At 39.6% G+C, this 14593-nt stretch overlaps 1 protein-coding gene across 1 annotated transcript in view; it reads left to right on the top strand.

Moving 5' to 3' along the window:
- Window positions 1-6789, top strand: part of PPP1R21 (protein phosphatase 1 regulatory subunit 21) — a 56066-nt gene extending 49277 nt beyond the window's left edge. Inside the window, exons 20-22 of the mRNA XM_054575471.1 lie at window positions 1580-1678; window positions 3508-3636; window positions 5746-6789. Coding sequence (XP_054431446.1) covers window positions 1580-1678; window positions 3508-3636; window positions 5746-5775 — 258 coding nt within the window. The 3' untranslated portion in view covers window positions 5776-6789. The remainder of the gene's footprint in view (window positions 1-1579; window positions 1679-3507; window positions 3637-5745) is intronic.
- Window positions 6790-14593: the final 7804 nt, after the last annotated feature.

Raw genomic sequence — 14593 nt, 5'->3', positions numbered from 1 at the left:
GCAAGATAATCAATAAAATTATATACAATTCATTGATTAGAAGGGAAGAAAATGAAGGAAGTACAGAATCAAAGAGTAAGAAACAAATAAGATGGAATATCTAAGAATCCCTGTAGGTCTGATTTGAAACTTTACATGAAAAGGTCAGCTGTAGATGTCAGAATTACAATGCTGTAATTTTTAAAGATTTTTTTTTTTTAAAGACAACATCCTTTATTGGGACCTGACTTTGTGGTTTTGTCCAATAACTACAGAGATGCAGGGAGGTGGCCTGTTGCTAGAAGTGGAGAGGGGCTTTGCTTTTTTTTCCCTGCTAAAGTAAATGATGTGCCTAGCTCAGTGTTGTTTATAAGCAACCATTACATACCTGTTTGATGAGGGGATCAACAGTGACAGCTTGCAGGGCTCTAGAAAAATAGGGAGGACAACAGACTGGATGACTTACAACACAACTGCTGGAGTACTTAAGTGTCTGAGCCACATAATGCGGTACAAAATCACGTCCTTATTTGGATCCCTAATGGCCTTCTGCGTTAGTGTTCTAAGTGTGATTATCATCTTTAGGAGGATCTGTGCCTTGTAAAACACTCTCCCTTTTTTTCAGGTTTAGTACTGAGCACATAGATGTTTGGTTGGTAGAGGGTGGTTGATTTGGTTGGCTGAGCTTTCCTGAAATGAGTGGGGATTTTTGAGGCTGTTTTATTTGCTTACCTTAGTAAATGCCTTCAGCACAATCGTGATACAAGAATTATCAAATTGTCCAAGTCTTTTCCTCATCTGTAAACAGGAAGTGGTAACCCGCCTGTATGACTTTACTGGAATGATTAGTTTGAGCATCTGCTGTTGACACAGCATTCAGATGTGTTTCAGCAGATTCTCCTTGTCTGTCTCTGGGCCTCATCAGAAAGTTCAGTGATCCTTTCAATGGCACATCCTCTTTAAACAAGAGTGTGAGATAGACTATTTTTCTTTTTTCTTCTGTCTCTGGACAGCCTAAGTTTGGTAAAACCCCCAAAGAAAGCAGCAGGGATATTTGCAGTCTTTCCCTCACTTCTGTTTTCCCTATGTAGATAGAGCATAATCTGTAGAGTAGAACTGTAAAGCTTTTTTATTATTCCTGTAATGTGATCTTTAAAAAAGGACTTAAAACACGAGAAAATTATTTTAGGATCCATATAGCCTGGTCAGACGCTATTGACGATGTTTGAAAGAACTACTTCCTTTTTGTCCAGTGTGTGTATAAATGAATCCTGGGTAAATATAAAAACTTTTTATATTTTTTGTTATCACTGGTCATTGGACAAGAACTAGGAGAAAAAAACAAAGAATGAGCTTGGGTTAGTAGGCAGTTTGTTTCCTTATTAAAACAATCAGAGTGGGACCTCATCTTCCTCCTGTGTGCTCTAGTGTCTGGTACAAGGCCTGTAGGTTTTCTGCAAATATTTGGGAGGGAAAGGAGGGAAGGAGGGAGGGAGGGAAGACTTTGGTTTGGGGGATTGTTTTCTAATAATCTTCTCTGAAGTAAATTTGCTTTTGGGAAATGCTCCCTGTGATAATGGAACACTTTCTGATTTAACAGTGCCGAGCACTCTCTAAAAGACTGGCCTTGGCTGAAAAGTCCAAAGAGACGCTGGCAGAAGAAATGAAAGTAGCCAGTCAGAATATCAGCAGACTTCAGGTGAGTTCATAAGTGTTATCTAAGCAGTTTTCGTATGTTTTTTTCATTCAAAGTTCTTGGGCAGCAAAGTCAGCATTTTCTTTATGAAGTAGTGGCATTTGATGATAAACTTGTTTGATGCAGGGTTGCTACAAACCTTCTGTGTGTAAAAATAATATCTGTAAAGCACAATAAAATGAAAGATACCTCTAAAAAGTAAAAAAGATGAGGTCTATTTTGTTTAGGAAAAAATAAAGTAGTGGCATTTGACCTCTAGATGAGATAAACATCTTTCTAACCACTTTATTTCTAACTCATTGTATTTATGTATTTATTTATTTATTTATTTATTTATTTATATGATTTTATATATTTATTTTTAGAGAGAGGGGAAGGCAGGGAGAAAGAGGGGGAGAGAAACATTGATGTGAGAGAGAAACATCAATCAATTGCCTTTCTCATGCTCCCAACCAGGGACCTAGCCTGCAACCCAGGCATGTGCTCTGACTGGGAATTGAACTGATGACCCTTCAGTTTGAGGCTTGAGTTCAATACCCTGAGCCACACCAGCCAGGGCTCTAACTCATTTTAATGTAACATCTCACTTATGTAAGACAAAAAGTGGTTATATTGTTTGTTTCTCTAACTTGATTTTAATTTTAAATAGTTTTGTAATCAGCATTTCTTTTTTTGTAAGTAAAACTTTTTTTAATAAATGAAAAGATAATTCATTATACAAACAACACTTTTATCGGAGTGCTAGCTTTCATTATCTACTTTAAATGAATTATGAAATGTATGCAGTAGTTAAAGCAAATAGTTCTCTTTGTACCCTTCATGTACCTTCTCTACATTTCTCAACTTCCCAAAATTTTCAACACTATTTCAAAGATTATGATAAATATTGTAATCACAAAGTGTCAACATTGCTGAGTCACCAGAATGTTTATCTGCTTATGTCAAAATTGCCAATTATGGGTTAAAATACCAGTAACTACTGCATTTTACAGAACCACTGAGCTTCTGTAAAATGTTCTCATTCCATATATAGTAGTATGATCCACAACAATGTTAATGTGAACGCATTTTATAAAATAACACTTATTTACCCATAGTCTTTTCTTTCCCTCCTCCTCCCTGTTAATCCCTGTCCCATTACTTTTACTCTGTTCCTTCTCTTTACTGTTTCACAAAACTGACTTAAACTGAAAGGTAGGGCTGCAATATATTTCTCCTTACTAACTGTTTTAAAGCCTTGTTTCCAGAAAGTTCTTATTAAATATAAACATGACACGTGCAAAGAAAAAAACACATTAGCACAGCAACACTCACTTCTTTCTGGTTTCAGATTAGTGTGTTAGAGTTGCTGGGAGCACAGGATTGGTTTAAGGGGCTGACGAGAGCCTAGAGATGGGAAGAGCTAGGAAGGTGCTTCTTTTAGGGGTGGCCCTGCCTGGAGGGCCGTGGGCCATCCAGGTGTGGCATGGTACTGGTGGCAGACTTCTCCACCTCACCAAAGGCCTGGGAAAACCTGAGGGGATTTGGAAAGATCGAGTAGCTCTTGTTTATTTTGTGACAGTTGTATACATCGCATAGAAGAAAATGCTTATATTTTTGCAAGACATTTAGAACTTTTTGAAGGCTGAGAAAAACGTTTTCCTCATGTCTTTAAACTTTGTTCTCTTGTTAAGCCTTTGGCTTAACCTTCATGTTAATTGGTCATGTAGGTCATTTAGATAAGCTGCTTTTCCAATTTTTAAAAATATAAATTTAAAAAGCTTTAGAGTGGTATAACTAGTGGGGTTTTGACCTTCTTTTTCCTTTACTCTCTCTTTTCCTTTGCCATTTAGGATGAACTGACAACTACCAAAAGAAGCTATGAGGATCAGTTAAGTATGATGAGTGACCACCTGTGCAGCATGAATGAGACATTATCTAAACAGAGAGAAGAGATTGACACACTAAAGATGTCCAGTAAGGTAAGCGGGGGGTAGTCTCTCTACAATATAATATTTAATGTATTTAATATAAGATATTTCGTTGCTGTGTGTTTCAGGACCAAAGGGCTGAGGGATTTAAAGTGTTTATAAATTGTTTTATATATATAATTTGTCCTATTATCCAAAAGTAAAATTAAGTTTCTGTGGTTGAGGTACAAGTTGAGAGAAGGTCTGACCTCTAAGGACCTACTACTGTGTCCTTTGCTTTTTGGCATTTCTGCTGCTGTTGTGTAAGTTTGGGGGATTCTTAGGAAGTTTATAATGGGGTTTGCTCTTTTTTATATGAATCTAAAATGGTGCTGTTGAAGAGTAACCCTCTTTAGCAAATTTATTCCCATATATATCCATATAACCTAAGAATGTCTTGTCCTTTTAATTCCAAAATTTTCCTTTAATTTCATTTCACACAAAGCCTCCAGGTTGGGGTCAGTAGATATTGGCATTATTTTTATGTTGAAATGCATATCCACATATCATGCAAAGTAGGCTTCAGGGGGCCCAGGACTTGGTTCCATACATTGTCTCAGATGTCTAGCACATTTTGGTAACTCAGACAACACTGTACCCCCACCAGCTTGGATTTACTGTCCCCAGCCTGTGCTTCTTGACATCCACTGTTGCCCCTTATTGATTGAGCAGGAGTAGAGTTCCTGCTACGTGCTGGCAGTGGGAAGGAAATAGAGGTAAACAAACCAGAGCTTTATTTGTCATCTGCTAGTGGTGGTGCAGGGCAGCATTCTGTTTAATTGGTGTCTCCTTGGAAAATATATCATATTAATGTATTGGAATCTGCATTATATAGTTTTGTGTCTCAGGGTAGTTTCATGATATTGATTGGCCCCTGGCTACATTGTAGTGTTTGTGATGCTTTTCTGGGACATCTTGTGATGATTGTAACCAGCCAATGTGGTTTTGATTATGGTTCTCCAGTTACTTGTGCTTCAGGAAACTTGAGCTTGGAGGTAGGGGGTGGGGATTGGTTCTCTTGAAGAATGCGTCCTTTAATCCTTTTGGCCTCCTGATATTCTAGCAGGGCAATAGCTAACTCATGTAGAAAGTACATACATTAGTCTGAGCAGTATGAGAGAGCCTATTTTAGCGCCTAACATATGAAGGAAAGTAGCAGGAAAATCTCAGGCTCCAGAGCTGCAGAATGCATTGGGTTCTGAATGGAACAGGGTCAGTGTTGAGTACAGCAGAGCTCATTGCAGCTACTTCAGAAGTTAGAGAATTTTCAGGCCCTCTCAGAACTTTTTAATCTAGTCCTCAAAATACCTGTCATTAATAAAAGACTGAGTTAGAGATCCTTCTTCTTTTTGTACTGTATATTGTTAACCTTTCTTTGATTATGCTGTGATCCCTATTGCTTTTTTCCTCTCCCTGCCCATTAATAATTCATATTGCCAAAGCATTATCTTATGGCTGAGTTGACATTGTCTCCACTGGATACCAAGTAAACATCCTGAAACTGCTGCTTGCTATTATCTTGCTCTTAATGTTTGTATTCTGCAAACTTTCCCCACTTACACGAAAAGAATGCATTTGTATCTAATAGTTAAGTATAGGAATCTAGTATGGATGTTTTTCTAAAAAGTGAACTCCAGAACGAAAAAAGTTACACAAAACTGGAAAGTCCAAATGTCTGTATATGAGGGAATTGGGAATAAGGCAAGACATCTTCCCCTCCAGCTTGTTTTCAACCAGTATCTGAGCGTCCTTTTGAAAATAATCATTCTCACTTGGGTGTTAGTTGGCACATAGGCAAAAGTAGTATCTATTAAGACCTTTAAAAGGAATTTATTTAAATAGCAAAGAAACATGTTTAGGCTAAAACTTCTTTCTTTATTGCCTGTCCTCAGCCCCCAGGGGTGTAAGGGCCCATGAACTTAGAGAAGGGGAGAGTTAAAAGTAACAAACGGCTATGTGATTACTGAATAAAAGTTAGCAATGCAAAGTTATCCGCTTTTCTGCTCTTGGAAGCTAAAGCCCAAAGTGGAATATGGCTTCTAGACAGCATGGTCTATAAACTATGTGAAATATTTTTCTTTTAAGTTTGTGTTCTTATTGTTGATATTTTTCTTTGCACAGGGAAATTCAAAAAAGAACAAGAGTCGATAGTTTACACATGGCTGGTTGGTGACTTCTTTCCAGAGCTGCTACTGCTGCAGGGAGCTGCAGGGCCGAGACTCCACGACCAGGAAGCTGGAGTGTTGTTGGACCTAGTAAACTAGTCAGTGTTGTAAATGGCCTTGAAACATTTAAAATATATTTGTAACCAGTAAGGCAAATACAGAATTTGATGTTGACAGTAAAATGGAAAACTATACACATACCATGGATATTGTAGGTTTCTTTACGCTGTTTTTACTGTGCACTTTTTAAAATTAGGTTTTAATTTCAGTATGTAAGAACAAAAATATTTTGTATATTTTCAAACTCAATTATATGGTAATTGATTTGGTATCTATGGAATAGATATATGTTTCTGGATAAAATGCTTACATTGTCAAACTCGTTACTTCTTGCTATAATTGAAAGCAGTTTCCAGATTCTTTTTGAAGACTTTTTCCCTTCTCTTGTGTGTGCGCGCTCTCCCCCCACCCTTCTCTCTCTCTCTCTCTCTCTCTCTCTCTCTCTCTCTCTCTCTCTCTCTCTCTCTCTCTCTCGGAGGGAATGGGCCTTGCAAACTTCAGATCTTGTGAGTTTATTATCATTGTCTTCAGTTCTTCAGGACCCTCTCTGTGTTGGAATAATAGCTTAAGGAAATTGATGTCAATAAATTCGTATTTATATCAAAACTTCAGTCTCTCTGAAAATTTGAGAAAGGAAACTGAAACCTAATAGAGTATGCTTTACAAAATACCAAATCCCAGTTGACTAAGATATAATCTTTTTAATCCCCCAAATTGGAATAAATGTGTAGTTAATCCTTTAGTAAGGCTTTGAGTTTTGCCTTGAGAGGTAGTTTAGAGGGCCCATACCTCAAGCTAGGAGCCTGAGGCCTTTTGGGCTCCCCTTGGTTTATTTTGTAAACATTGTATCACTTCAGCATACACTTCAGGGGTATCTCTCCCAGGACCCCCATTCCCCTACCCTAAATATAGTGATTGCTCCTCTCTCCTGAGTTGCTTGCACAGGCCCATTTCACCGTGTCCAAGACTCCAGATTAGCTGGGATGGTATGGAAACCTCTTCCTGCCTCCCTGCCTCCCTGCCTCCCTCCCTCCCTGCTTGCAGTTCCATCTCCCTTGAGCCTCTTCTCTAGGTGGTTGCTGATCACCCTCCAAAATGCTTCATTATGGTTGGCCTGAGAGCTCACCACTGGCTTTTCTCTTAGCTCAGCACATAAGCCAACTGCATGGTCTCTGCCCCGAATCCTCTGCTGCCTGTCAGAGAGAGGCTGGTTGTTATGCCCAGTCTTCACAGTAATGAAGTGTGTTTGGATCCTGCCTTGGGGATCTTCGGTGAGTCAGCTCAGTCCCATTCTTCCTAGCCCTTCAAGTCCTTAGCCCCTTTGCTCTTTTCGTGTTCTGTGACTTTCCCATTTCCAGCTCTCTATCAACTGAACCAGCTGTTTTCACGGCAACTGTGCCTAGGGCCCCAGTGGTAAGGGAAACATCAAATAACCTCGCTGATTAGCTCCATCGTAAACTTAGGGTTTCCAGCCCCTGTCAGGCTTTCATTGATTCCTGATAATCCTTCTGGCATTTTTAGTCTATTCCTATTCCACCTTTGGAGGGTTTGGGACAAAGAAGGGATGTCATATGACTCATGTATTAATGGAATTGTTAGCTGCTATGATAGATTGTAGGGGAGCAATGGTAGAAGCAGAGTCCAGTTAGGAGGCTGTCACAAGAATGGGAGGCTGCTGAGAGATGATGGTGGCCTGGACCATGCTGATGGCAGTGAAGGTTATGTGAAGTCTGTTTCTGGATTTCTTTTGAAAAAATGGTTGATAGGATTTGCTGACAGATTCATGTAAAATTACAGCTCCTTCCCTCTATTTCTATTACCTGCTTTACTTCTTAAGTCTTACCATAATCTAACAGACAATATGTTTTGCCTGGTTATTGTATTTATTGCATGTTTCAACCTCTAGAACGTAAAGCTCCATGAAGGCAGGAATTTTGGTTGGGTTTTTTCCTGCTGTATTCCCTGTACCTAGAACATTGCCTGGCATTCTGTGAATATTTGTTGAATGAATGTTGATTGGATGGGATGTGGCGTGTAAGAGAAAGCGAGGAATAAAAAATGAAGACAAGGATTTTGGCCTGAACAAACTTGACTGAGAAAAGAATGAGGGAGGAGCAACTAGCTACCTACTTTGTAACCTCAGCCGAATACCTGGGAATCATCACCTTTGATTCCTCTGCACATCTCACTGGTTATCTTGTCCTACTGAACCCTCCTGCCTTTGCAGTAGCTCTCAATCCTCGCTGCTGTTCACTTCATACCTTAAATCGAGCCCTGGCTACCTAATATCTGGACTCCTCTTTCTTGTACTCCAGACCTCCCGTCCCTTTCACCAGAGCATCTTTATACAGCTTAATCTCTGCAGAACCTGCTGGAAAGCCTTCACATGGTTCCCCATTGCCTGCTGGGCACCGTCTAGCAGTGTGGTGTGCGTGTGAGACATGTACAGCTGACCTCCTCTCCCTTTTTCTTCATTTTTCGCCATGCATCCAGTGTACTGTCCCTCCACTGTGAGGAAAACTCTCAGATATCTAGGTCCGGAAAAGTCTTCTCCTGCACGATGTGTGTCTTTTTCTTTCAGAAACACTGTGAATCTTGGGATTGTTTCTCTGCTTTTGTGGCTGAGATTTGTGTCTCCCTCCAGCTGTGCGCTGCCAGAGCTCCCAGACCAGCCACCTGGGTGGCGTCTGGCCCCATAGACTCGCAGGCAGGACTTGTGGACTAGTTGGCCGCTCTGAGAGGGTCAGTGCCCCCTGGGGGGTTTCCTAAGTCTGAAGGACAGGGCAGGACCTTAAAGGGTGCGGTTGATTTCCTGGCAAAATTGTCCCTTTTTAACTTATTTGGTAAGATCTTTGCTGGCTTAGCAGAACCCCTTCCCAAGGCATATAACCACCACCATTTGTTAACCATTTATCATATATCAAGCATGGGTAAGACTTGACATGTATTATTTAATTTCAACCTCCAATAACTTTCTCACTGGTGCTGTTAATGTCCCCATTTTATAGACAGAAAACTAAGGCTTTGAGAGGCTATGCAAGTTGTCCACAGTCACCTAGGTTAGTCTGATTCCAGAGCCTGGATTATCTAACTGTAGTACATGTGAGCCTTTCAGTTGGGGTATTCAGTTTTGTTCCTATAGTATATGATATTTGTAGGATAAAAGATATTTAATTTCTCAGTAACTCCACTACTGCATTCAACTCCCTTTCCATGTCTTCATTAAGTGCCCCTTATCCCTTCTTTCAATCAGCTTTTGGTTAGCTGCTTGGGCCAATAATGGCCTGGCACAGTGTCTGCCTTTGACATGCTTTTCTTTTTTTTCCTTCCTCAATGCTTCATTTTTATTTACATATTCACTGTTATACAAATCTTCCTAGTTATTGAACTCTGAATTTAATATATTCGTGTCATGATGTTGCCCCTTCCTTATAGTCCTCTTTCTTTACAAATGTTATTTCTCTTTTCTTTAAAGGAATTTTCTAACATATATAAAAGTAGAGAGATAAATGCAAACCCTTATCTTCCCACTACTTGTTATGAACATTTGTCAACCTTGTTTTATCTTGTTTCCACATTACTTTTTTTCCTGGAGTATTTTAAGGCAATTCCCAGATATCAGCCCATTTTGCCTGTAAATACTTCAGTTTTGCATATCTTTGTAAAAATGGTGAGCGCTGACTTCTAAATCTGCCTTATCCATTTCATCATTCACTCAAGAAATACGTGTAGAGTGCCTGCTCTGTGCTCAGTCCTAAGGAGACTGATGAGCAAAACACATGCCGGCTGCCTCTGAGGGCATGTAGCCTGCCAGTGAGACAACAAAGTGCTCACGTAAATGCACACTTACAAACTGTCCCATGCTGTCCACCCTGCCCTGGGATTGTCTCACAGCAGCCAGTGAGAGAGAATACATAAAGGCTATAGTTTTAAAAAATTAAATGCCTCTATTTCAAGCTGTTCTAAAGTATTTATTATAAAGAAAAAAAATAAAACAGGGCAAAACAAACCCAGAAAAATAGTCCCCTGATCTCTGCCCTCCAAACCCTTTCTCCGCCCCCACCCCCCAGCCATTTCGTGCTCCCGCGAGAGAACACTTGCACTCACTGTTTTCATGTCTATCTCCCTCGTTCCAAATAGCATGTTTCTCGTCGTGTTTTCTTGTTGGGCATTATCAGCTGACTTCACACTTGAAAGATGGGGATTTTTGCCTGTGTTTCAACTACCTCCCACTCTGTACCACTTATATATACATATATACTTGGTCTTTTCCTGTCTTTAAACTTAAACTAGTTATAGCAATATTTTGATTAGGTCATTATTCAGTATATACTTTATCATTCAAGTGCTGTTCCTAGCTGAGTCATATGATGTGCTATGATTACTTTTCCTTTCCTGTACAACTCTTTGTTTTTCCCTGGAGTTAATAGTTGCCTTTTAAAAAAATTTGCTTACTGTGTTTTCTATGTTACTTTGTTTCTAAATTCTCTCCCAGGTGTGTAAGTCTCCTCTTAGTGTGGTCAGATTCAATTGAGTGTTCAGCCAACCTCATCATCTTCAAGAAGTCTCTCCTGAGCCCTTTGACCTGCTCCAAGCTGCTTCGAATGCTCTAGGCTGTCAGTACTGCCACTGTCCTGGCTCCCTTCCTCATCATCCTGGCCATCAAGTGTCTCCCACTCCTAAAATAACGCTCTTGCACTCCACGAGCCCTTCCAGTGGCTCTCCTGTCCTCAGCTTGCCATTGCAGCCCACCTCACAAGGATTTTTCTATTCTGTCTAGTCCTCTGTGACATGGACAGGAAAAATGAGCGTCATTCTCAGTCTAGGCACAGAGTAGGGACGTTGTCTGAAGTCCATGTAGGAGTGAAAGGGGAACAAAAAAAAAATGATAAAAGGACTTTTAAGTAATCATGCGCTGCTTCCTGGAGAAGATGGAATTATCCATCTTTGTTGAAATGACATTTCCTACTTTTTTCTTTTTTCATATACTACAGGCTTGTTGACAGTTTGGGAAATGAGGAAAAGCATAAAGAGCATACATCTTTCTTTGTAGAGATTCAACTATTAACATTTTTGTTCCTGCTTTTTTCATGCATATATATTTATTTTTAATCAAAATTGCGATTTATAAGAAATTCCAAATGAGGGAAAAAAAGGAGTTCTGTAATAGGATGGGGGTAATGGTTAGCTGGCTGCACAACTCCAGGGGGCGCTATTTTCATTAGGTTATAAAACAGGACTGGGTGAAGGGCTAAGGCCCTCCAGGCACAAGTTGAGAAGCTCGGAGAAATAGCCTGTGCCTTGCGATACCATTATTAAACGCTCCCCCCCATTATGTTGTTACAGGGAATACTGCTCACTTTTCATAGCTGAGAAACTGGGATTTTTCATTGGTTTTGGTAAGAAACTAATTCTTATCACGTTCAACTAACATACTTTTTAACAATGTGACCACTTCCCCAATTTATTATCCATTTAAAAAAACAAAATGCAGCTGCACTATTTCCAAACAAAAATGTTAGATAAAATAAGTAAAATGAGGAACAAATTAGCTAAAGTGACTGAAAAGTTGGAGCAAAAGGCTCTTTTCCAAATGACCATGAATCAAAGCCTTCTTTATAATTAAAATCCTCAGAGAGAAAAATGTGCAGTTTATAGTTTTGTTTTTAGAAGCATTAACCCTGGAAGTTGCTCGCAGTTCTTGAAAGCCTTCAAAATCTGTAACATTAGCATGTCAAGATAACAACTTGGTTGATGGTGGCTAAGAAAGCATCTGGAAGAGCCACACTGACAAGGACTAGTTTGTTCTGTGATAGAAGAGGAAACTTCTGTTCTTGGCTAAGGGCCACGTCCTCAGACACCATGGTGATAAATGGAAAGCTTGTCAGTAAGCCGTTGCCCATGCCTTAAATTTTTAAGCAGTTTAGTAATTAGGTCCAAATTAGGAAATTAACTGGCAGTCAAAGCTTTAGAGCAGGAAAACCCATTATAGCTCTTCCAAAGCTTTGAAAGAAAAGGTAATGGAGCATTAGAATAACTTTTCATAAGGAGAGGATTAGGAGAATTGACTCCTAGGTGAAAACATGGTGGAAGTTATTTTCTGCTTTGCTGGTGTAGAGGCCTCAAAAGTCAACTTCCCCACTTGGAACCTTCGTGTTTGTTTTTTCAGGAGCTTTAATGATCTCTGAACTCAACCCCACTGCTCCCGAAACACCAGAGCGATAGCCAAGTGGTGACACCACATTGGACCAAAAATAGAATCAACACAGTTCAGTTAATTAGCCAGGAAAAAAATATCAGTCACATCTTGTTCAGATAATAAAGAATTTTCTCTCTCTCTTAAGCTTTTCTGTATTTTAAGATACTTCTCCTGTTGTGTTAAACTGTCAACATACCTCAGGTAGTCATTTTCACGCCTGCTGTCTCCCTAATCAACTACAGATGTGTGAGGCAGGAACCATGCCTTATACTCACTCCTCCTCAGTGCCTAGCAGAAGGTCTTGTACATAGTAGGTGTTCAGTAAATACTAATTGGATACATTTTAGGGAACAGGCCAAGGGACTAGCCAGTAGCAATGGTCAGTGTAGCTCAAGTCACACCCAAGAATGTCCATTTTTAGGACAAAGAATAGCCAATCATGGACTGTTCTAAATGAGGTGATCATCCCCCTAAATATCATTGATTTCAGTTGTCATGCTCAGTGAAGATTCGGGCTTTTTATTTATGTCAGGAAATTTCTATCCAGAGAGTATTCAGGTTTCCTTGTGGTAAAAGGTGGTTTAAAATCAGTGTGTGCTTCAGACATTAGATCAGAATGTATCATGCACCTAAAATGGTAATTTTTTTTTCCTGTTTCATTTTCACTTTTGTAAAAGCCATCCACATACACTGTAATCTTTTTTTGAGTATGGCTTTCCAAAAGCCTTCACTCTTTTGAATCAATGTTGCAATATAGAGAAAGACTTAATTGTTGTACAGTTTTTAGAGAGGAATGTTCTTAAGCCTTTAGAGCTAAGCTTGTCCTGACTCTGAAGTCCTCACTTTCCCCAACCATGTCCCCTTTCAAAGCGGTCAAAGCGGCATTTCTGCAAACTGGTTTGAATTTCTCTTAATTGATTCCCAACAGATTGTTGATTTCAGTTTTGAGGAATTCCACATTAATCTGCTCGATCCTGTCTATAGACACTTTGGGGACCCCTTGTTAAACAGTGTGAAAGTTCTAAATCATTTCCATAAAAAGGCTGCCAGGAAAGGGACTTGTTAATAAAAAGAATGATGTCATCTAAGGGGAAGAGCAGGGACTAGAGTAAAACAAGGTCACAGCTGACGATGAATGACTATGGTGGCTTAGCAAATTGAGGCCAGGCCGAGCTGTTTACCAGCAGATTTTGACACAAAAGAAGCAGTGCCCAAAAAGGGTCCTTTGGAGATAGGTGATGGAGTTACAAGAAATAAACCTGCATTCATGAAAATAACAACCTTTGGGGCAATGCTGAGTCATACAGAAGGGGGTGGTGGTGGGGCGGTGCTTCCCTTGAAAGAGGTAAGTGGTTTTTGACCAATTATTTGGTATTTAGAAAATTATGGGCCTATTTGCTATGCAGTAGTGTCAAAGTTTCCAAAAGAAACTTGTTAACTAGGTGGGACCTACTAATCAAGGCCACACTGTTTAAAGATGATAGAATTAAAAAGGTGCCCTCCTACTCTATATAAATGCAATGATGATTGCTATTTGACAAGTGTACTGTTTCTTGTATGAGTCAGCCTCTTCAGTTGTTACCTGTGGCATTTTCTGAGATGGGTTGGGCTCCCTAGGAGGCCCACTGGCTGGACACAGGATATAGGAAGTTGAATTTGGAGCTTCAACCTGAAGGCCTGGGGCCGAGGCACCTCTTTTTCTTCCCTTCCTCTACCTTTGTCCTTCTTGATTTGCACCTCTCACCTTACAAGAAGCCTGAATCGGCCCCCCAGTACCTGTCTGGTTCCTCAGAAGAGTCTTTGAAAAGTTAACAGTCAGTTGACTTTGTTTTCTAGTTTCCCTCCCGCCCTTCCTCAACCCATGACCATCACCAGAAAGGTAACTGGAGGAAATGAGGAAGGGAGGCAGACCTGGTGCCTTTTACTGTTTGTTTAGGGTATCTTAAGGATACACACAATTAGAAGTTTTATCTGAGAATAAAAGTATACTACACACTGTATTTTGCTGTGTGTAATGCACACTTTTTTTGCCCAAATTTTTGAGGGAAAAATAAGGGTGTGCATTATACATGGGTAGTACTAATTCCATATATATATATATATATATATATACCTGTTTTAAATTATTTATGCTTATATGTTGAAAGTGTAACTCTAGAAAGCAGTAACAATATTCGTATGTTCAAAATAAATACTAAAATTCCTTTATAATACAAAAAACAAGTATCTAAATATATACAAATAAAAAATTGAATTAAAAATTAAAACGAAAGATTTTTTTTCCTGTAAGTTTGGGCCAAAAACATGGGCGTGCATTATACATGGGAGCACATTATACACGGCAAAATACGATGGATCCTGGCTGTGTGACTTCAGGCACTCCTGTGCCCGCTCAGAATGTTTCCTTTCTCCTAGCCCTCAGCTCAGGTTCTTAACTCTGGCTGCAGTTTGCATAGGAGACTGGGTGTCTTTTCCATTTCAGCGAGGGACTCCAAAGCCAAAAATAAGACTACACCTGAAAGAGCATTTAAAAGAGAATCACACT

This window comes from Pteronotus mesoamericanus, unplaced genomic scaffold (assembly GCF_021234165.1).
Source record: "Pteronotus mesoamericanus isolate MK-2021 breed Mesoamerican mustached bat unplaced genomic scaffold, CSHL_Meso_final contig_291, whole genome shotgun sequence".
NCBI classification, from domain to species: domain Eukaryota; kingdom Metazoa; phylum Chordata; class Mammalia; order Chiroptera; family Mormoopidae; genus Pteronotus; species Pteronotus mesoamericanus.
The sequence above is the reverse complement of the archived record's forward strand: the minus strand, read 5'-3'. Positions and strand labels throughout refer to the sequence as shown.